The following is a 24,157-nucleotide window of genomic DNA, read 5'->3' on the forward strand; positions in this document are numbered from 1 at the left end:
GGCTTGACTAAGTACAATCAAGAAGCCACTTAAGGCAATGTGGAACTAGTAACTAAGTGGTTTACTGGACCTAAGGTCCTTGTACAGTAGGTAGATGCAACAAGAGGTAATTGACCTGGGTGTTACCATGGTTGGTTGGCCTCCTTATATATTCTACAGAGTAACTGATTACAAATACATCATATCCAATATGTGGTCCAATAAGAACCCCGCTCTGCAGTTGGCCTTACTCATGCATACGTGTCACTGACGTGTCATGATGACGTCATGGGTGGAGGTGGCTACATAGCTGATTTAGCGCAGGTGGGGGCGTGGTTTGGCGCTTAGCGTATGATATAAGCGCCAAAGTCACGTGATTGAAAACATTGTCCGTTTGCCTTTGTTTAAATCCGAGAAAATGGGAATAAATTCCGTGGTATTGAGTGTGTCTACAACACTGCCCCCCTCTAAGGGCCTTGGCAGCGCCAAGGGCCTTCTTCTTCATATCCTCTTTGTATTTTTTCAAAATTTTTTTTGCATTTTTTAAGTTTTCCTGAGGTTCCCACGTATTTTCCTTGGGCCCGTAGCCCTTCCATTTGACTTGGAAGAACCATTTCCTGTTGCATTCCTTGGCATCTGTTATCCCCTCAACTTTGTATTCTTCCTCCCCATCCACGGTGACTGGTGGTGGGCAATTTTCAAAGGTGCGTCTGTCATCCTGTTTAACTTTTGACAGTAGTCCCACATAGAACACATTGTGAATGCGCATAGTTGGCGGAAGTTCAAGCCGGTAAGCGCAGTCCAAGATTTTCTTGATGACCCTGAATGGCCCTAAGCGTTGTTCCGTTAGCTTAAGACTTAGAGTCTTGAGGTTGACATTCTTGGCGTCAAGCCACGCTTCCTCTCCTATTTCAAACTCTAAGGGATTCCCTGATTCCCTGGCAACCATCCGTAATTTGGATTGCCGGAGAGCGGCCTTGACTTCCTTCCATTGTTCCTCCATGGTTACAGCAAGGTCATTGGCTTCTGGTATGTCTGTTGGGACGTTGGATGGTGTTAAGGTGGGTTCCTGACCATATAGAGCTTTGAACGGTGTTTTCCCTGTACTGCTATGTACTGCGTTGTTATATGCAAATTCTGCCATGGGAAGCCATCTGGTCCAGTCCCTCTGGTTAACCCCTGATTATGCTCTAAGGAAATGTTCTATTGAGGGGTTCACCTGTTCTGTCTGGCCATTGCTCTGAGGGTGATACGCAGAGGAGAAATGGGGGTCTATTCCTAGGCATTTGTATAATGCCTTCAGGAATTTGTTATTGAAAACCCTTCCCCTATCCAAGACCGTTTTTTCCGGCATCCCATGTTGTTTCCATACATGTTCCAAAAATAACTCTGCTAGTTTGGGTGCATTTAGCTTCTTGAAGCATTTGACAAAAATACCATACTTGGTGAAGCTGTTGACAATGACCAGGATTGAGTCAAAGTTTCCATCTTTGGGTAGATCCACTATCATGTTGTAGGATACGTGTTGCCATGGTCTGCTAGGAAGCTCAAGGGGTTGAGGCGGTATTGACGCATATTTGGGCTTCCTTATCCGTTGACATGTTTCACAGGAGTCCATGTGCCAGTATGTGTCGGCACAGATCCCCGGCCAGTAGTAATCCCTTGAGACCAATTCTAGGGTTTGCTGCCTTCCGGGGTGTCCTGCCAAGGGACTGTCATGGAGGATGCAGAGTAAGTCCGTCCTTAGTGATCCAACATCTGGGACTACAATTTGTCCTTGGTAGAAAAGGAGTCCAGCCTCCATTTGGTAATCTTTGAAGGCACGTTTAATGGACAGGGGTGCCTTGGATTCATTCTGGAGGAATTGTAATATTTCCTCTAGTGATTTGTCCTGATCTAAGGCGGCCTCAATTTGGTGTTGGAGTTCCTTTTTTGGGGTCACTAAGGCCACGTTGGCAAACACAGGGTCAGGGAGCATTGTCTGGTTGGCCGGCGGTGTGTCTGCGTGGTTGGATTGTTGTGAGAGAGCGTCAGGTTTTCTGGATTGTTTCCCTGGGCGGTATACAATTTGAAAGTTATAACCAGCTAGCAGTAGATGCCATCTGGCATGGCGGCGGTTAAACGTTTGGGATTCCTTCCAGTATTCCAGATTGCAGTGGTCAGTGAATACCGTAATGGGGTGTTCTGTTCCCTCCAGGAAGATGCGCCAGTTTTCCAAAGAACAAATGATAGCCAGCAGCTCCTTGTTGTGTGTGTCGTAATTCTGCTTGGCTCCCTTGAATGATTCCAATAAGAAGCTTAGTGGGTGCAAGCGTCTGTCTTCCAGTCTTTGGCTGAGTATGGATCCTAAGGCTGTGCCTGATGCGTCTGTTTCTAGGAAGTAAGGCTTCATTGGGTTGGCATGGCAGAGGACTGGTGCGTTTGTGATGGCGTCCTTCAATCCCTGAAAGGCTTCCTGTTCCTTGGTGCTCCATTTCCAAGTTGTGTCCTTTTTGACTAGGTTGTGTAGCGGCCTAGCCATGTGGCTGAAGTTGGCAACAAAACAACAGAGGAAATTGGCAAACCCTAGGAAGTGTCATAACCCATATCTGGAGGGGTTATTACCATATATATCCACTGTCAAAGATATATATAGTATATATGATGCACAGTGATATATTAATAATATAAGTCGCTGGGGGACGTTGCACTCCCCCTGCCCCCCTAGCCACGGGCCAATGTTAAGGGAGCCTGCAGGCAAGGTCTGAATAATATATTATTATAGAAGAGATTATGTCATCCCCCCCCCCACCTCAAATCCGTAGTAGTTTAGTATAGTATTTGATAAAGGACTGGAGGGGGGGAGGTCATGTGACCTGGACTTAGAGAATATCACTAAGTCCAGCCATGTCAACCATAAGTCTCTTATATGTGGGAACCTGGAGGTTCCAAGTGCATATGTGCGAGTATATGCGTGCTTGCGGTCATGCTGGTGTGCAACATGAGTGTGTTGGAGGCTTGACAAGGTCAGGACTCATGGAAAGAATGGAGTGGGTCATGACATTGCCCCCCCTTTTGCACATAGTTTAGGGGACATGAACTTGTGCCATTAGAAAAGATGTCTGGGTAGATATCTTATTAGGTGTCAAGTTCTCCTAGGTACAATTGTGCAATGAGTTGTTATGAGGTCACCTGACTTGTTCTTGGTCATGTGATCCTTGTTGGAATGTTGTTTTCTTCCTGTGGGAAAGTTCCCACACTACTGTCTTTGTAAGGTAGCTTCTCCAGTCTTCTGGAAGTTCCTGGTTAGCAACATATTTCATGGTTGCTTGGTTACTGTATGGTGCCATTTTATTGTTCAGAAAGGATTGGTATAGTAAGTCATTTCCCTCTGACTCAGTCTCTTGGCCCCCATGGTATAAAGAAGAGGGCAGTGGGAGGTGGGATAAGTCATCAACATGTCTCAATGCCCAACTGCCAGCGCCACTCCCTCCACAGTCTTGGATTCACAGCCTTCAGGGCTGTTGGATGCCACCCCCTATGTTTCCCAGATTGCATCTACTGTGTGGCAGAGTCAAGAGCTGCCTCTGTCACAGCTCACTCCCAGGACTCTCAAAAGAAGGTTGGATCTGGACTCCCAAGAAGAAGGAGTAAGTGGTCTTGTTTGATAGCAAAATCCTTTTACTAAAAGATAACTGTAAAGTCACAGATATCCTGCGTGCTTCCCCCCTTGTCCAGGCGTTGGTTAGCAGTGCCCAGCAACAGGGAAGACTTAGAAAATGGAGGAAGCTCCATTGTCCCATCCATGGCTCCATTGGAGTCAAGGGGATCTATTGTTCCTGCAGCCCCTGAAGGGCAGGAGGACATTGGGGTTCTTCCCCAAGAAGGAAGGCGCTTCCGTCGTAAGGGGAAGTGTTATCTTCTCACTTATGCTCGTTATGTCAAGAGTGAGGAGACAAGGGAAACCTCTTGCCATGAGGTTATAAAAGAGTAAGTAGTTATACCCAGGATGTTTTTACTTTTACTGAGGATTATTCAAGTCTTGTAGATCATCTTCTTACTCTGAGGAGTGGGGAAAATTCCCTTTTGGAGTATGCCATGGGAGTCACTGAGTCCCATGACCTGAGGGAAGGTGAATGGCAGCCTGATTGGCATTGCCATGTTATTGTTTGGGCCAGGACCCTCATCTCATCAGAGGCCCTGAACCTATGGAAGCATAAGGGAGTGCGCCCTCATGAGCGTCTTCTTGTACTTAGGGATGATAAGGGAAGGTTTGCCCCTTTATCAGCCTATGAGTATCTCAAGAAGGAGGCAGATGCCTGGGAGGCAAGATATGGGACCCTTACAGAGGAGTTCCTATTGGGTCAATGCCCTGCAGGGTTGAAGGCCAAGACCAATGTAAGTTCCAAGATATGGAGTGAAATTACTTGCTAATAGTCTTCCTTTCACAGCGCAATGAGGACTTTGCCTATGCAATGGAGGCAGAGGATGCAGAGGGTTTCTTTGGTCGCTTAAAGGAGCGCCAACCTTGTGATATGGCCATGGGGTATAACAACCTCAAGGCCTTTACTGGTTACTTCTACAGGGATAAGGGCGCCCTTCCTCAGGGTGTATGTGAGCCCAAGGCCCTTAAGAAGTGAGTCTCCTTCTTTTCTATGGTAGAAGGGAGTATTGACATGTTGTTACCAGGGCTACAGTCAATTTGCCACCTGGTGTTCAGGAGTGGGTTACCTCCAATATACTGGAGCGTGACCCTGAATCTGATTGTGGTAAGATCCTTGTTCTGTGGGGTCCCTCAGAGACAGGGAAGTCAGCCCTTGCTTGTTCTTGGGGCCACCACATTAGGTTCAGGCAGAACCTTAACTCTGATGAGTTTAGTGACCATCCTATGGTTCAGTATGCAGTGCTGGATGATATGGATTGGTCCAAGGTTCCTTTGAAGATGTGGGTGCAGGAAGATTTCAATTTCCGCACTAGTTACAGATCAGAGCGCCATTGCCAATGGGGGCGCTCTACTGTTATTTGTTCCAATTCTAAGCCTTCTGTATTTGCTGATTGTAGTTATGCTACAGTTGATGGCAAGAATTGGATAGACACCAATTGCACCTTTGTGTATATTGGTGATAAGTTGTATTAGATAGTTCCCTTCCTGTTTTTGTTTTTTCTTGCTTTGTATGTTTTGGTCCCTGTCTCAATAAAAGCGTCTTTTCTTTTCCTCCATTTGGCACTTAGAGATAAAATGATTCTTGAGCAATCAGATAAGACAGATGGTTACTAAGAAGGAGCAAACATTGGAAGAAAAGGAAGAAGAGAAGGATGTAAGGTTATTGGATGGAATGTTACATATTTCATCACATTCCATCAGCATAATCCAAGGGATTCCATTTGTTCATGGCCTTGTTACTTTCAAGGTCAGACTCATGTCCTCCTTCATCACTTAGTTCATGGATTGCTAAGTTGGATATACTTCTGCTCAGATCATTCTGAGCTGCTTGCATGGCCCATTGTTTGAGCCAGTCATGTAGATCCTCTATGCTCATTTTGCGTTCTAGGATCATGTAATAGACATCCTCAGGAGTGAGGTTGTCCACATAGCCACCTAAGCCTGATGGCAGTTTGTTTTTCCAGTTTTCAATTTCTGCAGCCAGCCATTCCCTTACTGTTGAGATTGGTATCCACCATTCAGGATCAATTTCCTCAATGTCTAGATGCCACTCTGCCAACTTCCTTGTGTGCTTTAGCACTGGGGCCCTCACTACATCCTCCACAGAGGCACCCACATTACCTCTACACACAAAGAACTTGGTACTTTGCATTAGTTTGGGTTGTTTTGGTGGCTCACTGCCAACCCAGCGGAGGTATCCCCTGATTGGACAGCGTAGGGTTCTTCCAATCCAGTAGCATTTCCATTGTTGACCCATTGGTATGTAATCAAGGGTTGCTGAGGGATCAAGTAGTTTGGCATAAGCCTTGGATTGTTGGAAGGAGTCACATCTTGTGATGACCTTATGCCAGTCATAGATGTTGGTGATAGGGGGTTGATCATTCCCCATGTCCCAGCCCATGGATGGATCTGGGGGTGCCCATTGATCCAGGTTGTCCTGGGACCAAGGGAACTTGGTCCTGTGCTCACTGGATCTATCAAGGTGGTAAGAGGTGGCATCTCCAGTGGCCTTGGAGATCCTGGTCTCTGTTCTGATGGCAGGCATGATGTTCTAGTAATGGGGATAGATAAGAAGGTAGTGGTGCCAGTGGTGGTTTGAGATGACTTCCCAGGCATGGGATGCCTTCCTTTATACCCTGGGTTGCCAGGGCCCTTATCTTTCCGCTTGTCAGACCCTTTATTGCCCTTTGCCCTAGGGTCACGTGATTTCCTATGTTCTTCAGTAGAGTGGTTTGTTCTCCCACACACCTCACATTGGATTTCAGTAGACCCTGATTTATCAGAATTGGATTCACTGTTGTTCTCAGCCTCCCAGAGGGAAGACAAGGGAAGTATTTTATCCAATTCATCAATCACTTCCTGAGAAATGCCTCAATCCAGCATTTCCTGTTCCATCTTTAGATGGTTGTCAATATGTTTCTCCAACCTTTTGACTCCCATTACTAGTTCCATTAAGAATCCATAGACCTTTTGGGTACTTGTAAGGTGGTCATTAGTAATCCGTTTCCTGTTTGCCTCAGTTTTTGGTGGTTGAGTTTCCTCAGGGAATTTGGCAAAGAAGTCTTCAATAAAATCCTTCACTGTCTTATTCCTGGTTGCCTCATCTACCAAAGGGGTTTCCTTTTCCCTGGTGGCAGGGTCCTCCAAGGGTGTGTTATTCCCTGGATTCTCATGCCTAGGGTCTAGGATCCTAGCTGTGGCAAGTTGAAATGATTCCATATCCGGTTGGTCAGCCTGTTTAGAAGGGGTAATTCCTACTCCTTCCTGATGTCCCTGTTCCATGCCTTGCATAGGAGATGTCAGCTCCATGACATGATCATGTTCAGGGTTATCCAATTGGGGCAAAGTCCCAAATACACGCCTAGGTTGCATCTTATGAATTCCCATATTGTTGCAAAAGGCCAAATAGAGCACTATAATAGTCTCTATTACTTGCAAGTTCCAAGATATACCTATCTTAGTCAGTAAGAAGCCAAATAGCGCAACCCACAAAGGAAGTCTTTAGCTATTTGCAAGAAGAAGACAAGAAGTCTCAGTTAGTAAGAAGCAAAATAGCGCAACCCACAAAGGAAGTCTTTAGCTATTTGCAAGTAGAAGACAAGAAGTCTTAGTTAGCAAGAGGCAAAATAGTGCAACCCACAGAGGAAGTCTTTAGCTATTTGCAAGTAAAGCAGTGGACACCTAGGGTCCTAGTGATGAGAAGACTCTGACAGTACTTCTTATCACTAATCAGAAAGAAGGATCAGTGGAGATCCTTTGTTGACAGTTGTTGATAGTTGAATTTCAAATAAATCACGCAGTTGCTCTTTTTGAGGTGTAGCAACACCTGCTTGTCCCTATAGGTTGTAAGACAAGGGAAAACAAGCTGGCTTTCTAAGCAGCTTGTTCCGCCCCTATATATACCTGGGCATCACTTGGGTCTATATACATATTTCAAATGGGAGCACAGCCTCTCGGAGCCGTAGCACAGCCTCAAGAAGCAGTATGAGTCAAAGAACCATGTGGCAGTGCTCAATTAGCCAATCAAATGCCAAGAAATACACTGGTGAGGTGAGGTCTTGGCTGAGTTGGTTCTATTTTTAGCACATGATCACGTGGAACACCGCTTAAGTATGACTCATACTCTTGGCATGCACAGCCACAATATAAGTATGACTCATCCAATTTCCATATATGGCAATCCTATTCCCCAATCCGGCCCAGTTTTACCCAGAGATCAAGCACAGCCATCATCATGTGATTGTGGCAGTGCAGGTAGTACTTGATGACTAAGCATTTGTCATTATGCTTGGTCATAGTTGATTTGTCATTCATGAGTTGATCATGTGACCTGGTTGCTGACTAAGCATTTGTCATCATGCTTAGTCATACTTGATTTGTCATCAATGAGTTGATCATGTGATCTGGTTGCTGCCTCATCAGAGTTCAGCTGACTAAGCTTAGTCATCCATCCATTTCATCTTCTTTCCTAATTTGGAAAGGGGATTGCCATTTTTGGTAAGTCTAGGTTGCTTAGTCTCTATTTGTCTTGAAAGTCTTCTTCAAGTTATGTCTTTTCCTAATTAGGAAGGTGAGTTACCATAAATGGTAATCTGACGTTGTGTTGTTGGGACAATATGTTGTGCATCAGTGATGTAGGGGCATTAGTCATCCCTACATCCCCTATAGGCAATACATATACACATATATGTATATATATACTGGGTATAGGTAAGCAGCTTGTTTTCAATGTCATAACCCATATCTGGAGGGGTTATTACCATATATATCCACTGTCAAAGATATATAGTATATATGATGCACAGTGATATATCAATAATATAAGTCGCTGGGGGACGTTGCACTCCCCCCGCCCCCCTAGCCGCGGGCCAATGTTAAGGGAGCCTGCAGGCAAGGTCTAAATAATATATTATTATAGAAGAGATTATGTCATCCCCCCCCCACCTCAAATCCGTAGTAGTTTAGTATAGTATTTGATAAAGGACTGGAGGGGGGGAGGTCATGTGACCTGGACTTAGAGAATATCACTAAGTCCAGCCATGTCAACCATAAGTCTCTTATATGTGGGAACCTGGAGGTTCCAAGTGCATATGTGCGAGTATATGCGTGCTTGCGGTCATGTTGGTGTGCAACATGAGTGTGTTGGAGGCTTGACAAGGTCAGGACTCATGGAAAGAATGGAGTGGGTCATGACAAGCTGCCTCAGTAGTATTGCACATGTCATAAACAGAGGAAAATAGAACTAGCCGGAATTGAACCAGCTTGACCACTAAGCCATAGAGCCCTATTATTCCTCTGCTGACAACCCATGATTACACCTGCTACCCCCCAAATTTGGGCTTGGGCCAGCATGCAACCACTTGTACTGGTCATGTGACCGTGTCCAGGACAGCACACTTACCCTTATACACACTCATCACACCTCCCAGGCCTAAGGCCCCTTTGCTTCCAGTAGTTATAGTAGCAGGGCCCTAAGCACTGAATTAGTATAGCCTAGGCAGTAGTTAGTCATAGATACCTTGTATTAGTTATGGCCCCAAGCGCCTGCCACTAGCATGTGACCAACCTTACAGTTGGGTCACAACATGATGGCAAAGGGGCCTGAGGCCTGGGAGGTGTGGTAGGTCTACTGAGCAGGGTGAGTGCTGTACTACTGAGGGTCCTAGCTACTTAGCTAGGCTTCTGAAACCTGTCTTGGATGAGAGACAATGTTATAGAGTAGGGTTTTAGAGACTATGTAATTAAGTACAGAATACAATAAAGTGATTAATGGATCAATTATATATGGATATAAAAGGCAATAGACTAGCTATATAAGGGTAAATTAGGTTAGTAATCAGGGTGATCCCTACACTTAACAAGTAATCAAGCAATTACTGTAGATGCAGGTGGTTGGTTATGCTTATACCTATAGTATGAAAGTTAGTACTGAGTCTTATTTACTTACTGTAATTTATCTGGACTTGTTAGTAATTTATTTGACTGAGATTGCACTAAATTAAAGTGTATATGCCGCTTTCAAGGCCTTAAACTCTCCCAACTGACTTACTCAAGAGGTTCAGGGTTGCCCTAGAGCCTTTCCTAGCTACCCAGTATCTGTTGGGACCTTGCTAGAGGCTATATGCGCCAAGAGGCCTTACAGGTTAAGTTCAGTGAGTTTAAGAGGCTAAGAAAGCAAAATAAGACACTCTAAACTGTTATAACCTCCTAACATATACCACTGAATTTGCATGATTTTTCTAATATTTTTGGTATTTTTTCCGAACCAACTATCTTATGTTTTTGAATCACGTGATCTCGGCGCTTATTATGCCAAGATGCCGCACCAAGATGCCGTGCCAAGGGCGCTTAGGAGAAATCCATGCTTCTGCGCAGCCCGCAGCACACTTCTCTTTTCCATTATGTACTTCCTTTTCTCACACACACAGACCATGTAGATAGTGCATTCTTGTCTATATATACAGCAGGAAAATTGCTTGGGAACACCAAGTCAATTTTACCTTGTCTCAAACTCATTGAGGAGGCACCCCAGCCAGCTAAGTAGCTGGCCCCCATCAGAAGTAACCTGCTTATCCCCTATCTTTACTCACCACACCTCCAGGGCTAAGCCCCCATTGCCAACAGTAGATACCAGTAGGATGCCTTAAGCATTGTAGATACAGTAGCATAGTTAGGAGTACAGCCTTAGTTAGTTGACTACCTTGTTTAGTACAGCCTTAAGCGCCTGCCCACTAGCAAGTACCCAACCATACAGTTGGCGTACAACATAAACTAAGTAAAGAAGATCTAATAGATCTTCAAGTTCACACAAGGGGTAAGAATGGGATGAAAAGAAGATGTATTCAAAGGGTCTCCCTCAGGGGGTTTATATACCCCAGAGGGAGAACAAATAACTATATACATGATGTACAAAAGAGGAAGTTACATGAGAGGTACAGTCTGAGCTATTTGATACATAAAGACCAATTAGTCCCAATAAGTCCTAGTGAGATAGACCCAAGGCTATTTATAGAATGTTCTAGAGCATATATGACTAAATTACATTAGTGTGAATGCTAAAAATAACCTTGAGGCAAGGTAGGATCTCATAGAAAAAGCTAGAAACTTAAATGGTTAGTATCTCCATCAATTTGGCTCAGAATCAGGCAATTCCTTTTTGAGAAGTGATATGCCGGAGCCTCCGACCTATTGGCATTGGTCCGCATAGTAATATGCCTATTTCCTGCCAAGATATTGGCGTTGGCGCGCCCCACCAACCTTTGGCGCTTATTTGCAATGACTAAGCGCCAGCGCTTGCATGCTTACTTGCACTTGTTCTATGGTCTATAAGTACCGTTCCTACATGAAAATGTATGCTACAAAAAATGCTATAAATCATATAAATAATAGTATGACCACTTTGCATAATTAGATGTGTATATATGCAAGCGCAATGAGGAAATAAAGTATAAAAGGTCTTGTAGCACTGCCAGTTTCCAAATATAGTAATATTCATGCCCATATTTGGATAGAGCAAGTATGATTACTCCAGTTTGCACTATTCACTATTGGCAATTAGGGGTGCATATGTCTAAATTAGTCATTCCATAACAGACAAGGTAAAATCAACTTGGGATTTTACCAAGCAATTTCCCTGCTGTATAAATAGGCAAAGCACTATCTACAAGGTGGTCTGTGCATGTGGGAGAAAGAAGTACAAGTGGGAAAAGAAGCATGCTGCAGGCTGTGCAGAAGCGTGGATTTCTCCTAAGCACCCTTGGCATGGCATCTTGGTGTGGCATCTTGGCATGTATAAGCACTAAGATCATGTGATTAAAAAACTAAAGCAATAGAGTCTGTAAAAAATACTAGAAATATTAGAAAAAAGGTGCAATTCCAGTGGTATAATTTCCAAGGGTGTAACAGTTGTCCAATATACTTTGTTTAAATTTGAGAAAATGGGAATAAATTCCCTGGTATCAAGTGTGTCTACAACACCAAGTCAATTTTACCTTGTCTACCCTCACAGACAGGTACCAGTAGTTCAGCAGTACTGTCAGGACCATAAGTCCCCTAACTAATGTAGTAGATAGTTCAGCCCTCATCCTCACCAGCCTAAGGCCCTTCCACACCATAGTTAGTAGTCACCACACCACCCTAAGCAGTTTAGATACAAGTAGTATAGCCCTAGTTAGTAGATTGCTTTGTTGTAGTACAGCCACAAGCACCCACCACTTGCAAGTACCCAACCTTACAGTTGGTGTACAACAGAGACAGGGAAACAAATTAACATAAGTCTCAATTAAGTTACAGTGAGTTCTAGAGACTAATATTTAGGTTAAACACTGCTCTGCTTGTACCTTGCATCACCTACTACATAGCAATACTCATATTACTAGTTATTGGTAGGGATCACCCTGATACTAACTAACTTATTCCCTTAGCAAGTCAATTGGCTACTTTAACATTGTCATAAACAGAGGAAAATAGAACTAGCCAGAATTGAACCAGCTTGACCACTAAGCCATAGAGCCCTATTATTCCTCTGCTGACAACCCATGATTACACCTGCAACCCCCTAAATTTGGGCTTGGGCCAGCATGCAACCACTTGTACTGGTCATGTGACCATGTCCAGGATAATTACCTATTGTCCTAGACGTCTGTAAGGACATCAAGGAGGCAGGTGCTTGCGGCTGGGTAAAACTAAGTAAGAGTTGCTTAAGGCAACAAGCAAGCTACCTATGACAACAACCAACTATACTACAGTGACAAGACACTGTAAGGAGTTGGCAAGCTACCTAAGTACAATGAGAACAATGCTTAAGGCATGTGACTAAGTAGTTTACTGGGCTTAAGGCCCTTGTACAGTGTAAGGATGCAACAAGAGGTAATCAACCTGGGTGTTACCATGGTTGGTTGGCCTCCTTATATATTACAGAGGGAACTAATTACAAATGCCATGTATGTGGGAAAGTGTTACACTCCCAAGAATTATACCATTGGAATTGGACAATTTTTCTATTATTTTTAGTATTTTCTACAGACTCTTTATCTTTACTTTTCAAATCACGTGATCTTGGCGCTTATTATGCCAAGATGCTGTGCCAAGGGCGCTTAGGAGAAATCCACGCTTCTGCGCAGCCCACAGCACACTTCCTTTTTCACATGTAGTCTTCTATTCACACATGCACAGACCACATGTATTTAGCAGTCTTGTCTATATATACAGCAGGGAAATTACTTGGAAACCCCAAGTTGATTTTACCTTGTCTCACATCCACTGAGGAGGACCCACCCAGCCAGCTAAGTAGCCAGCCCTTAGTAGTATCAGAAGTTACCCCCTTACCTGCGCTTACCACACCTCCAGGGCTAAGCCCCATTTGTCAACAGTAGTTAGAAGTAGGATGCCTTAAGCGTCAGTAGCATAGCCTTAGTATAGATTAGATAAGCAGTGTTAGTAGTAGTACGGCCTCAAGTGCCTGCCCACTAGCGTGTACCCAACCTTACAGTTGGCGTACAATAGAAAGGAAGCTATCTATATGCAATAAGAAGCCTGCTCCACAGTTGGCCTTACTCATGCATACATGTCACTGACATGTCATGATGACGTCATAGGTGGAGGTGGCTATGTGTGCTGATTAAGCGCAGAAGGGGACATGGCTTGGCGCTTAGTGTATGATATAAGCGCCAATGTCACGTGATTGAAAATGTTGTCCATTTGTCTTTGTTTAAAACTGAGAAAATTAGAATAAATGTCCTTGGTATACATGTGTCTACAACACCTATCTTTATAAGATTATTACCTTTTATAGTTAACTAGTTACTCTTTCTATCCTTTTTCCTCTTTTAGTATTTTTCTTTCCTTTTAGAGTATATTCTTTTATTAATTATTTTTCCTATCTATAACACCCTCTAACCCTTTATACAAGGAGTACACTGATGACAATTGAAACTCATATTCTAATGCCATGGCCCAACATAAAGCATTACTCCTTTTTGAAAAGTATGGTGAACTTGAAGTAAATGCTTGTCCCACCCCTATCCTGCAGAAAATTCAAGCTCTTGTCAAGGTTAATGCTGCTGAAAGTAAGTCCTTGCCCTAACGTATATATTGCTTTGGCTGAATAGTGATGTCTTAGTCAACCCTGCCAATTGGAAGGCCAGTGCACACCTGTCCTACTTTCAATGCCTGCCCTCAACTATCAACTCTGTAGATCATTGACTATGGTGCCCTTATAGAAAATCTCCCGACCATTCTGGGAGTTGACAGTGCTGGAATTGTAGAAGTAGTTGGTCCAGAAGTGACCGACTTCAAGGTCGGAGATAGAGTGTGAGTCTTGCTTGACTACCCTTGTTCCATCATCTGATATTGCCATATAGGTTTTCCCAGGGACTTTATGATAGTTCCGATGAAACAGCATTCCAAGAGAAAGTCATTGTCAAGACCGATATCATTTCTAAGATCCCAGACAACATCACTAAGGACAAAGTATCAACTATTCCATCCGCTACTATCGCAATCTGGGTTGGTCTCTTCCAATAGACTGGCATCGAAGCTCCAACAAGCAGCCCTACCGCCAATGGAAAGGGTGTTCTAATCTTAGGAGGAAGTTCGTCCGTTGGCCAATTTGGTGGGTGGTACTTCGGAGTATCAATTTCTATTTCATATATATTACTTACCGACCCCGGGACTTGATCAAGGCATCCAACTCGCTCGCATTGCTGGTTTCTCACCAATTGTCACTACTGCATCGGCTCAGCACGCCAACTTCCTCAGGTCACTTGGAGCAACTCGTGTCTTTGACCGCAACGTGGATACAACAACTGTCCAATCCGCCTTCCCCACCCCTGTGTCTCTTGTTCTAGACTCAATCTCCATTGCTGCCACTCAGGAGTTCGCTTTTGAGGTCTTGATTACTCAGTCTCTTGTACCGGACGCACACATTGTACTCATGCTCCCGCCCACCAATTCGCTCAAGGAGAAAATCTCTGGGGAAAAGGTTGCTGTGCATACTGCCTATGGTAGCTCTCATAGGTTTAAGGACCTAACCATGCCATTCTGGCGAAATATCGAACAGTGGATCAAGGATGGCAAATTTGTACCCAACCGAGTACAGGTTGTGAAGGGAGGTCTGGCTGCGCTGCCGGAGGCGATAGATATCTCGCGCAAGGGTTTGAGTTGCGTAAAGATTGTCATTCATTCTCAGGAGTAACCGCAAGGGGCAATCACTTGTACTTATACAATGCTGTTAAATCTGAATGTATTTGGTTGTTCGATCACACCACAAGGGGCGGACTTAGTCTGGAGATGTTGAGGCTAATGTTGAGGCTATCAGTTAATTAGAAAGAGATATATCGCTGTTTGGGTTATCTATGGCTAAGGTTTGAAGAATCGGACAACTCAAACACGTTCCCTCTCCCCCATCTACCGAATGCTGGGTGGAAATCGTTGAGTGGAGAAAATGTAATATTGATTCTACGGGAAACTCCATACATCAAGCTATCTGACAGCCGTTATCAAATTCTCTACGCGGATTCTTCATCGTCGCCATCTACGGCCTTGAGCCCAAGCGACACAAGGTTGTTAACCTCTCCATGGATCGTGTTTACCGCCGCTTGCTCTTTGGCATTTTCGTATGTAGACGCATGCCAGTTGTGTCCTCCTTTATTGTGTACCACCAAATGGAACAAGTCATGACGAGAGTAATTACCCTAAGATATCGTCGAAGCCATATCAGTACCCAAAGCTCTAACATGAGGGTGTTAACTAACCTGATTATCGGCAACAAGCTTCACTTCGTCGATTTTATCCAGAGAAATATCTGCATACAAGATGGTCTCCACTCCAGGGTCGACAGGTTCTACAAGCTGCGAGCCATCTGGTCCATATATCTATTTGTATCCGACTCAGATGCGTGAGTACCAGTCTCATCAAGCGGTACTTGCCGTAGAAAAGCCACCTCCGGGGAACTTGAACCAAGGGAAGCCGGTCAACTAATCGATCCGTGTATGAGCTTTTGTCTAACCACAGAGAATTACTTGCTTACCTTCATTTTTTCTGCTCCTTCCTTGCTCACGACTTGGCACCCAACAATTCCAAACGCCGAGCCTTCCATGGCGACCATCTGGGTCATCCTACTTGATGCTTCACCAGAGACGATGTACGGAGAGCCGCCTTCGTGAGGCGCGAATGCCGGCCACCAGCCTCCGACAAAGATTTGGGGGTGCTGGCTGTAGAAGTGCGCCTTGAGTACTGGGGCACACGGCATATTAGTAAACAGCAATAAATGAAGTGCATACTGGTCTTACGGGGTTGAATATGTTCCCACTGATACGCGTGATCCGCAAACGGTAGGATTAGATGGTGTAAATACGTGTGAAGGTATGGCACTTACGCAGTTGAGGCTCCCTAGACGTCCATACTTGGTCTGGACTACGTTGAATACGCTTTGAGCCGACCCATCTCCGTAAATAGTCTTTTCATAATGCGTTGGCTATCATACCCGACAGGTCAGACTGATATCATTCACAAAGGAGAAACAGGCAATGTTTACCTTGATCTTACGGCGATGGTTAGCAATCCGCCCGTCAGAAGTGATCGTGACTTGAGCAATGTAAAGGGACCCAGCGTCCCGCTCAGAGAAGCCGAGTACAACCTCAACACCTGCAGCCTTGACGGCCTCTTGGATGCGCTGCATCTCCGGAGAGTGCAACGGGAGCGAGTTCGCCTGGTATGCCTTGAGGACCGGGGCGGCAACCGCAAAGTTCTGTGCCCATGGAGTCCACGGATATCCCGGAATGAATACCTCGGGGAAGCCAATGATCTAGATGGAAAAATGAATATATGCGCCACAAAGGTCGCTCAAGACTGACCTTTGCTCCGTTGGAAGCGGCCTCGTTGATGATCTTGATCGTCTTGTTTACAGAGCCTTCAAGGTCGAGCCAGGCGGGCTCGGCCTGGACAGCGGCGACCTTGAAGGTGCGGGTGTCAGCGTTGGAAGGGGTGAGGTTGACAGGCATGTTTCGAGTAGTAAAAGTAGTGGAAGTAATGGGAGATTGCTGGTGAAGAGAGCAGTGAAGAAGTAAGCTGGGTAGCATGTGTTCTTATATAGTAGTAAACTTGAATAATGACATAGTTCAAAAAATGCTAGGTCGTCATGTAGTCGTATTCTACTTGATTTAGGAAATCAGTTTTCGCATCCAGCGGGTACACGACTTGCGCTTGGATCATGGGACTCACGATTCTATGATCCTATCATATTCTTCGACTCGACTGAGAGAAGCAAATAGCAGTAACGGAACGGGAGGATTAGGTAAAGAATTCGGATTAGCTAGACAAATAGCTAACGGATATCAGAAACCCGTTTGCCCAAGCATCTAAAGTTCATGTCCATGGCCCGTGCGAATGCCCGACGATTTGAATGCATCCCTGCGCGACGATTGCGCAATATAGCTCGACGGAGATTGATATCCGCACACATAACTGCACTACAAACGACCAGCTCTCTGAATTATTAAGCGCCCTGGTTAACTTTAAGTGGCAGTGTTTAGAACCCACGCATGTCCACTCGTTTTGCGCCTACTGTAAATAGGTTTGTAGTCGGTGCTCCGCAGCTGCAAAGATATTATCAATATTATGATATAAACTATTGCTTATCCACTAGAAAATGAATTTTCAGAAAGAGTTCTATCCGAGGGTTTGGTGCCATGAAGCGCAAAGTCTTCGTTCAAGCAGAATAAATCTAGACACTTCGACCACGAAGTTTTGAGATGGAAAAAGGAAAAAGGAGTGGTGTAGTACCTTTTCTTGTGTTTGGAGCGCAGTAGGTAAAGCTGTGAGATGTGCCTGTAAGGCCGGAGATGGCCATGCTCCAGCACCGGCAAGGGAGCACCGGTAATACCAGGTACTCCTCACGTGACCGGGGGGGGGTGGGTCCGGCATAGCCACCGAGTGACATCACACCGGCTCACGCATCCCATTCCACTCCACCACACCACACTCCTCATCTTCTATTGCATCACTGCTGTGCCTATATTTAATCCCCCCACTTGATATAAACTTTGTCAGTTCTCGTAAACCTCCAGCATCCTCCCTTCCATGTCTGCCATTGCCAAGAAAGCAGGTCTGGTAAGCTTATGGTTGCGAACAGCTGGTTTCAGCATCTGACGTGATTGCAGAAATTGTTCGAGAGGCACCTAGAAAACTATAGCCCCTCTGACCCTCTATACGAGGAGTACACTGATGAGAATGGAAAGAAGAAGCGTAGAAAGGTGCGTTGATGGCCCCTACTAAACTGCATGTGGTTGACTCTGGTCCTAGCGCGAGTTGCCGCCTGGCTTGTCCAAGCGCGACGCAGCCATCTTGAAGAAAGTCAAGAAACGCGCTCACTATCTCGATAAAGGCTTTTCTGTGTGTGGACTGAGATTTGGCTGGACGTTTGTCATTGGTACGTGCTCGCCCATTCAAGTGTTATACTCCCAGCAGTTAACCCGTCATCTAATCAGGTATCATACCTGGTGCTGGTGATGCTGCTAACGTAGCGCTGAACTACCTCCTCGTTGTTCGCAAATCACGGCAAGCTGAAATCCCCGGCTGGTTGCTCCGCAAGATGCTTGCCAACAATGCTGTCAGCGCTGGCGTTGGCTTGGTCCCTGTTGCTGGTGATGTTGTTGTAGCGGCATTCAAAACTAACAGTCGCAATGCTGCGTTGCTCGAAGAGTTCTTACGAATTAGGCAAGTCCCCTTTATCCTCAATTTCCAACTGGCAGTGCATTTACCTTTGCTCTGCAGAGGAGAAGAATTCTTGAAAGGCGAAGCGGCACGACAAGAGGATCCGGCAGTTGTCAAGCCTGGCGCCGGTCGCGAACAAGGCGAAGCCATCCCCGGAAAGAATGCCAGCACAATGAAGAGTTTGTTCTCTGGGAAGCCGAAGAAAGGCAACCCATCGACCGCACTGACAAACCAAGAGGGTCCTCGTCGATAGAGACTGGACTAATGGGATTGAACGATTGTATTTTCTTTCTTTCGAACAGATACCCTCCTTATGTTAATACACGTTTGTATCTATACGCTGTAAACCCATCCAAGCATTCCAGTTCTGTAGTGGGTTGGATAACACCAAATTTTATAAAACACCGTATGCGAGCGGCCTCTAACCTTGGAAAATCAACAGTGCAGTAATGGTCATAAGCAGAGTGGTGATCTTTAATATCTTACAAAAGCGGTAATTATTAGATTAGTATTTAATGGTGAATGCGTTTCTATTTTGTAGGTTCACTGTGTTGCCCGTCTGCCTCTGATACGCCGGTAAGCATATGCCAGAGCTCCGGGCCATCACGAATTATGGCCTGCAAAATTTTAGCGAATTTTGCATTCCAATAATTAATCCACTCACTATCACAACTTCGACCGCAATTAGTGCAATGATAATCAACTCCATTCGATGTCCTGAGCTCTCTGCTAAAAGCTCTCTCAGCAGCCCTTGCAACTCAGCCGCATACGTGATCTTCGCATTGACAGAATCCGCTCGAGCCTTAATTTCTAGTGCCTCGCTCACAGAATCAAAGTATCCCTCCAACACTGGCTCCGTCCAATATAAGTCTGGCGTATCCCCGAAGGATTCGCGACCCAGGTTAACACCTTGTCGGAACCGCATAAGCTGTCCTAATTTCATTCGCAGTTCTTTCCGGCCCAGACCGGGTTTCCCGGTTGTACCGAGAGTCGATGGGAGCCGGGACACGCTGTGGAGATAGCTATCGAGCGATGTCTCGAGTGCCGCGAGCGCTGAAGAGCGTGCGAGAGCGTGAGAGAATGCGTATCGTGCTGGAAGTGTCTCTGGAGATATGGCTGTTGAGGATGAGGGAGGAGAGGGAAATTCGACTTCAGATATGGGGGGTATCTGGCCAAGTATTATTAGGTCCCCTTGAAGGCGGGTCGTTCTATTCCAGTTAGGTACAAGAAAAAATATAGTTTATGCTTATAAGTTCAAGACTTACTCTTTAGGGTCTGTAACAAACTCCAGTTCTTCAAGCTCCAGTGTCTTTAGCTTGTCCACTTCGACCCCCTTCACACGCATGATCACCTCGGCAACAAACATTCGTGCTTCAGCCTCACTCAAGCCCCAGAACACACAGCTACCAGAGTCAAACACCCAGACTTCTCCAGACTTCCATTTTGGAATCCACCAGGCAGCATGTACGCGTTGAGAACCAGCGGGAAGAGTACCCTCCAAAAAGTGAGGATTATATGATTCGGCGGTAGCAAGCGTTAGTACGGGTCGAATTGTACCGCGCGTAGGCGTAGGGTTAGAGCGGATTGGAAGGGAAGCCTGAGCTGCTCGACGTAGTGTTTGTGGCTTAGATTTGGGCGAAGCTGGAGGAGGTGAATGTGCAAGTTTCCGAGACGTCGAAACAATAGTTCGAATAGAAGAATATTGAGGCTTATAATTTATTCTATGTGTTGGAGGTTTAGTTCCAGTCAGAAAAATGTAGCTCGATTAGCTCGCAGAGCCGAACGCGTCAGCCGAGTGATATTCATGAAAATATTTGGTGCGAAATGAAGTGGTCAGGATAAAGTTCCGGTTCGGCAACTACGATTGCGTACCCAAGCGGCGGATTAAGCGCCCCGCCGGCAAGTATCGTATCACGTGACTTGCCTTGTCTGTTAGTTTCGACCACACCGATTTTACCTCTTCTTGCGTAACTAGGGCCAAATCGTCGAGATGAGCCAAGGGGGTGTAAGCGAAAAGCATACGAATAAATCCAAGGTGGAATCTGATTTGTTTACATTGACAGCTCGAGCGTGATATCTTTGGTGGCTCTGACGACTCGGACTTGTCCGAAGATGGTATGTTCAATCCGTGATCCTAGTCCTGATGATCTTTTCTTACTCCTCTCTCCGCCCGAATAGAGCGCCAAATGTTTCGCAAGCGCAAAGAGGCGTCTCGTTCAGAGACACCACCTGCGCGTGGTGACGCCGGTTCGGACTACAATGACGAGGGGACGGGAAACCCCCCAAGTTCGAGTCTGAAATTTACCAAACGCAAAAAATCAACCGGGGGAACAGAGGGTGAAGGCGCCAGTGGGAGTATGGTTCCAAAAAAGAGGCGCAAGCGCCGCGAAAAGGAACGTGAGAGGGAACCCAGTGTTGAGGCGGATAAAATGCAGGACCTTACTCCTGAAGAACGCGAGTTTGGCCACTCTTCTAAAACCATGCATGTACTAATCCTTAATTTTAGGCAAGCGGCTCGAACTGGCGCAGAAGATTGATTCGATTATCAAACCAGGCAAAGCCGGAAAGAGGAAAAAGCGAAAAAAGGGAGGCGACGAAGAGGTATATGTCTATTACCACCACCATCGAATCCCTACCTAAGATCTGCCGGTACCAGGAAATTGATGCACATGGGGATGAGGAAGTCAACCGGTTACGTCAGGCCATGCATGCTGCAGCAGACCGGGACATCGAGGCCAATGCAAACAAGCAGCCGGCAGTTTCCAAGCTAAAGATGCTTAGTGAGGTTATGGATACGCTACAAAAGTGAGTATGTCAAGACTCATTTTGAGTGTGATGTACTAATAACCCACCCAGATCCTCCCTCGTCCAATCTGTTTTGGACAACAATCTGCTTGAGGGTGTCAGGCGCTGGCTCGAACCTTTGCCGGACAAGTCTCTTCCTGCCCTTAGTATTCAAAACGCCTTTTTTGAGATCTTGCCAAAAGTAATGACATACTATCCACCCAAAAAAAAACAGGCACTGACCTTGACTTTAGCTTGATATCGAAACCGCTGTTTTGAAAGAGTCAGGTCTCGGGAAGATCGTACTCTTTTACACTAAATGCAAACGGGTTACTCCAACTATCCGTCGTATCGCCGATACCCTCGTTGCCAACTGGTCTCGTCCGATCGTTAAGCGCTCTGCCTCGTATCGTGATCGTCACGTTCCGACTGCCGAGACCGAAGTTTCCGTGCGCACAGAGAAACTCAATAAGTTACTCGAACGTGCAGCCACTCTCAGTAACAACGGACGTGGCCGCAAAAATGCGGTACGCATTCCAGAGAGCGCTATCGGACGGTATACCGTTGCCCCCAAGTCTGGAAATGCCGGTGTCAGTGCGAATGTGGCCGCAGATGTGGAGCGGCGCAAGGCAAACCAGGAACGTTTGCGACGGATGCAAAGGAAACTCGATACAGCCAAGCAAAAGGGGTCGAGGGCATAAGTTTGCGAGACTTTGATGGTTGGTTATGGTCTGATTCTGTGTGTACCCCTAATATTATGTATCGGGCTCGGTGTTAAACATTTCATGGGGATACCCATTGATAATTCCAATCTCGGTGCTTGACAAGCGATGGGTATTCAAAGCACCTGTCCGGTGTGAGTACCAAACATTATCGTAATGAGTGAGGCTAGTAGGCCGGTAACCTCTTCAGTTTGAGTGCATATATCTGTTCTAACAGTTATGAGATCGGTAAACTATATGCAAGGTATATCAAAAGCTATCCCAACGGATGTCGAAGCTCCAAGTAAGGGCAGTTAACAGTCTAAAAAGAAACCATCAGTGAGTGCTAGTATTCCAATCTGCTCCGGCTTGATCATACTAACGGGCATTTTTATTCACATATATGTCAACGAGATGAATGTATAGATACAAGAGCAAGAAAAAAGCAAGTTACAAGAAAGCGTTGTGCATACAATCAAGAAGCGAATTCACCGTTCAATAACAAAATATATGTGTATCAAACCTAGATCCAGCCCCCACAACTAGGGCAAGTAACGATAGGTAGTACTGGGAGCTGGCATGAAGCAAATGGCGCCACTTTCTCCTCTGTTGGCCAACATTGCGATTCGGCAGTTTCTCTAAGGATAGCCCGGGCCTTGGCCACCATCTGCCCAGTTCCGACAACCCCATATTCCTTCCCGCGAACGATTGGGCTACGTGCGCACCATAGAACCCTTTCTATTCTCTCAAAATCTTCCATGTTCTTGAGAATGGATGAATCAAGGTTGAGGTTCTTTTCTTCAAAATCCTTGCATCGAATCAAGTCTCGCTCTATATCCTTGAGGGAAGTGAGGAGGTTCGAACAGATAGAAGCTAATTCCTCATCAAACTCCTCGTCGACTTCCAACGTGTTCGAACTGTCTATCGGGGTTTCATCGTCAGCAGCGTCGTCAGCACCCCCGAATCCAGGCGTGCCTTGGAGCATGCGAAGGAGTGAGTACACTGAAAAAGGTTGAACATGTTCCCGATTCCGTAGACATTCCTCATGCCACCATTCTCGACACAACCATCGAGGGCAAAATCGCTGGATCTCTTCGTCTGGAGAGTAACGTGCTTGACATCCTGGCATCCTGCACCCAGCCTGAGGGAGCTATATAACTATATTAGGATAAACTTACTTCTGAGAGACGCCTGATACTCACCGAGTAGTTTTTTCTCGTCACCATACGCCCCAGACCAGTCTTGAAGTGGTATCTACAATATAACATATTTCGCACGGTCTTAAAGTCATTCCACGATGTATCTTACCTGTACCAACGATCTTTCGGACCGATCTGTGCACCTCCATTATTTCCATCGTCTTCATCGAAAAACAAAATCCGGGCCTTGCGGACAATCCAAACGGCTGGGATAACCTGTATGTGGTCCGACAAGACCATCTCATTTTGGCCAAATCGGCAAGTGTTGCTAAACAAACAGCAATCTTAGAGTGAGCCATAAAAAATAGCTTCTCTGACAGAATCTTACACTTTGCCGACAGTCTTATGGTAGTGATCAAGATCTGCATAGAAATCAGACTGAATGTGGCACAGCTGGTGACGGATCACTGACTGTAAGGCGTATAAAACCAACGAATCCGTACATACACCTTGAAAATGCTTTCAGATTAGTCACTGGCATTGCCTAATAAAGAAGCAAGCCAACTGACATCTTTACGCTTAGTGGAGTGCTTCTTGTCAGTCTTGATATCCATAACTTCAGCGAACCACATTTCGTTTGGAGCCGATGTGTTCGAAAAGTCCTCGCCAGTAGCCACTTGGACGCTAAATATCCTATCAGCTGGCGATTGATTGGGCGCTAATAGATGGAAACTCGCCATTGGTCGGTTGTGATTTCAGTACCATCGCTCAAGCTGAACTTGGATAGACGATAACCATGAATAGCAAAGATTTGGCCTAATTTTTCCCAATTGTCCAGATCGATGTCCTGGAAGCTGATGCAACTACGACGAGCACCCCTCGGCGGCGGTGGCATATCGCGTGGCTCACTGTAGTAGAGTGAGATACAAGGCAAGAACAATACAGCAAGGCGAGCGAAATCTGAGGCTCAAACTTTAGTTGAGAGTAGCAAGGAGATCAAAACTGCTCCCTCCAATCTTATTCCCCAGTTGATGTACGAAGAGACGACGTTTGAGCGAGGCGGCCCAAATTATACAGACGGCGCAACGCTTTTTGACAGCGTGTCCAAACAATCCCCCACTATTCCCTTTTTAGGTGATCGAGATATTGAAGAAACTTAAAATGATGTCATTACGATCCAAAAGGCGACGGCAACCTTT

The 24,157-nt window shown here is 45.5% G+C and overlaps 10 protein-coding genes across 10 annotated transcripts; 4 read left to right on the forward strand and 6 right to left on the reverse strand.

The window, feature by feature from the left end:
* Positions 1-480: 480 nt before the first annotated feature.
* Positions 481-2,500, reverse strand: RhiXN_03284 (Retrotransposable element Tf2 protein; the record flags this gene model as incomplete). The annotated part of the gene is made up of 3 exons (XM_043323101.1): positions 481-487; positions 546-1,147; positions 1,199-2,500. The coding sequence occupies 3 exons, from the start codon at positions 2,498-2,500 to the stop codon at positions 481-483; spliced, it is 1,911 nt and encodes a 636-aa protein (XP_043178597.1).
* A 916-nt stretch (positions 2,501-3,416) lies between these two features.
* On the forward strand, positions 3,417-5,095 carry RhiXN_03285 (uncharacterized protein; the record flags this gene model as incomplete). Its single annotated transcript, XM_043323102.1, has 5 exons — positions 3,417-3,608; positions 3,668-3,948; positions 3,999-4,356; positions 4,410-4,594; positions 4,648-5,095. The coding sequence occupies 5 exons, from the start codon at positions 3,417-3,419 to the stop codon at positions 5,093-5,095; spliced, it is 1,464 nt and encodes a 487-aa protein (XP_043178598.1).
* A 214-nt stretch (positions 5,096-5,309) lies between these two features.
* RhiXN_03286 (Vegetative incompatibility protein HET-E-1) lies at positions 5,310-6,167 on the reverse strand (the record flags this gene model as incomplete). Its single annotated transcript, XM_043323103.1, has 1 exon — positions 5,310-6,167. The coding sequence occupies one exon, from the start codon at positions 6,165-6,167 to the stop codon at positions 5,310-5,312; it is 858 nt and encodes a 285-aa protein (XP_043178599.1).
* Positions 6,168-6,493: 326 nt separating this feature from the next.
* On the reverse strand, positions 6,494-6,994 carry RhiXN_03287 (uncharacterized protein; the record flags this gene model as incomplete). The annotated part of the gene is made up of 1 exon (XM_043323104.1): positions 6,494-6,994. One exon carries the CDS (start codon positions 6,992-6,994, stop codon positions 6,494-6,496), a length of 501 nt encoding a protein of 166 aa, XP_043178600.1.
* A 6,577-nt stretch (positions 6,995-13,571) lies between these two features.
* On the forward strand, positions 13,572-14,816 carry RhiXN_03288 (Zinc-binding dehydrogenase; the record flags this gene model as incomplete). Its single annotated transcript, XM_043323105.1, has 6 exons — positions 13,572-13,689; positions 13,743-13,766; positions 13,843-13,933; positions 13,984-14,092; positions 14,147-14,234; positions 14,305-14,816. The coding sequence occupies 6 exons, from the start codon at positions 13,572-13,574 to the stop codon at positions 14,814-14,816; spliced, it is 942 nt and encodes a 313-aa protein (XP_043178601.1).
* A 313-nt stretch (positions 14,817-15,129) lies between these two features.
* RhiXN_03289 (carbon-nitrogen hydrolase) lies at positions 15,130-16,623 on the reverse strand (the record flags this gene model as incomplete). Its single annotated transcript, XM_043323106.1, has 8 exons — positions 15,130-15,315; positions 15,376-15,482; positions 15,564-15,597; positions 15,651-15,856; positions 15,904-15,931; positions 15,999-16,097; positions 16,158-16,427; positions 16,477-16,623. The coding sequence occupies 8 exons, from the start codon at positions 16,621-16,623 to the stop codon at positions 15,130-15,132; spliced, it is 1,077 nt and encodes a 358-aa protein (XP_043178602.1).
* Positions 16,624-17,701: 1,078 nt separating this feature from the next.
* Positions 17,702-18,587, forward strand: RhiXN_03290 (uncharacterized protein; the record flags this gene model as incomplete). The annotated part of the gene is made up of 4 exons (XM_043323107.1): positions 17,702-17,731; positions 17,782-17,874; positions 17,924-18,050; positions 18,109-18,587. 4 exons carry the CDS (start codon positions 17,702-17,704, stop codon positions 18,585-18,587), a joined length of 729 nt encoding a protein of 242 aa, XP_043178603.1.
* Positions 18,588-18,864: 277 nt separating this feature from the next.
* On the reverse strand, positions 18,865-20,354 carry RhiXN_03291 (required for meiotic nuclear division protein 1; the record flags this gene model as incomplete). The annotated part of the gene is made up of 4 exons (XM_043323108.1): positions 18,865-18,951; positions 18,999-19,542; positions 19,600-19,975; positions 20,207-20,354. The coding sequence occupies 4 exons, from the start codon at positions 20,352-20,354 to the stop codon at positions 18,865-18,867; spliced, it is 1,155 nt and encodes a 384-aa protein (XP_043178604.1).
* Positions 20,355-20,520: 166 nt separating this feature from the next.
* Positions 20,521-21,819, forward strand: RhiXN_03292 (TFIIS helical bundle-like domain protein; the record flags this gene model as incomplete). The annotated part of the gene is made up of 5 exons (XM_043323109.1): positions 20,521-20,731; positions 20,841-20,935; positions 20,991-21,139; positions 21,191-21,320; positions 21,373-21,819. The coding sequence occupies 5 exons, from the start codon at positions 20,521-20,523 to the stop codon at positions 21,817-21,819; spliced, it is 1,032 nt and encodes a 343-aa protein (XP_043178605.1).
* Positions 21,820-22,342: 523 nt separating this feature from the next.
* On the reverse strand, positions 22,343-23,853 carry RhiXN_03293 (BAH domain protein; the record flags this gene model as incomplete). The annotated part of the gene is made up of 7 exons (XM_043323110.1): positions 22,343-22,969; positions 23,022-23,073; positions 23,128-23,286; positions 23,347-23,380; positions 23,431-23,467; positions 23,528-23,676; positions 23,754-23,853. The coding sequence occupies 7 exons, from the start codon at positions 23,851-23,853 to the stop codon at positions 22,343-22,345; spliced, it is 1,158 nt and encodes a 385-aa protein (XP_043178606.1).
* Positions 23,854-24,157: the final 304 nt, after the last annotated feature.

The sequence above is a fragment of the Rhizoctonia solani genome, chromosome 3, assembly GCF_016906535.1.
Source record: "Rhizoctonia solani chromosome 3, complete sequence".
NCBI classification, from domain to species: domain Eukaryota; kingdom Fungi; phylum Basidiomycota; class Agaricomycetes; order Cantharellales; family Ceratobasidiaceae; genus Rhizoctonia; species Rhizoctonia solani.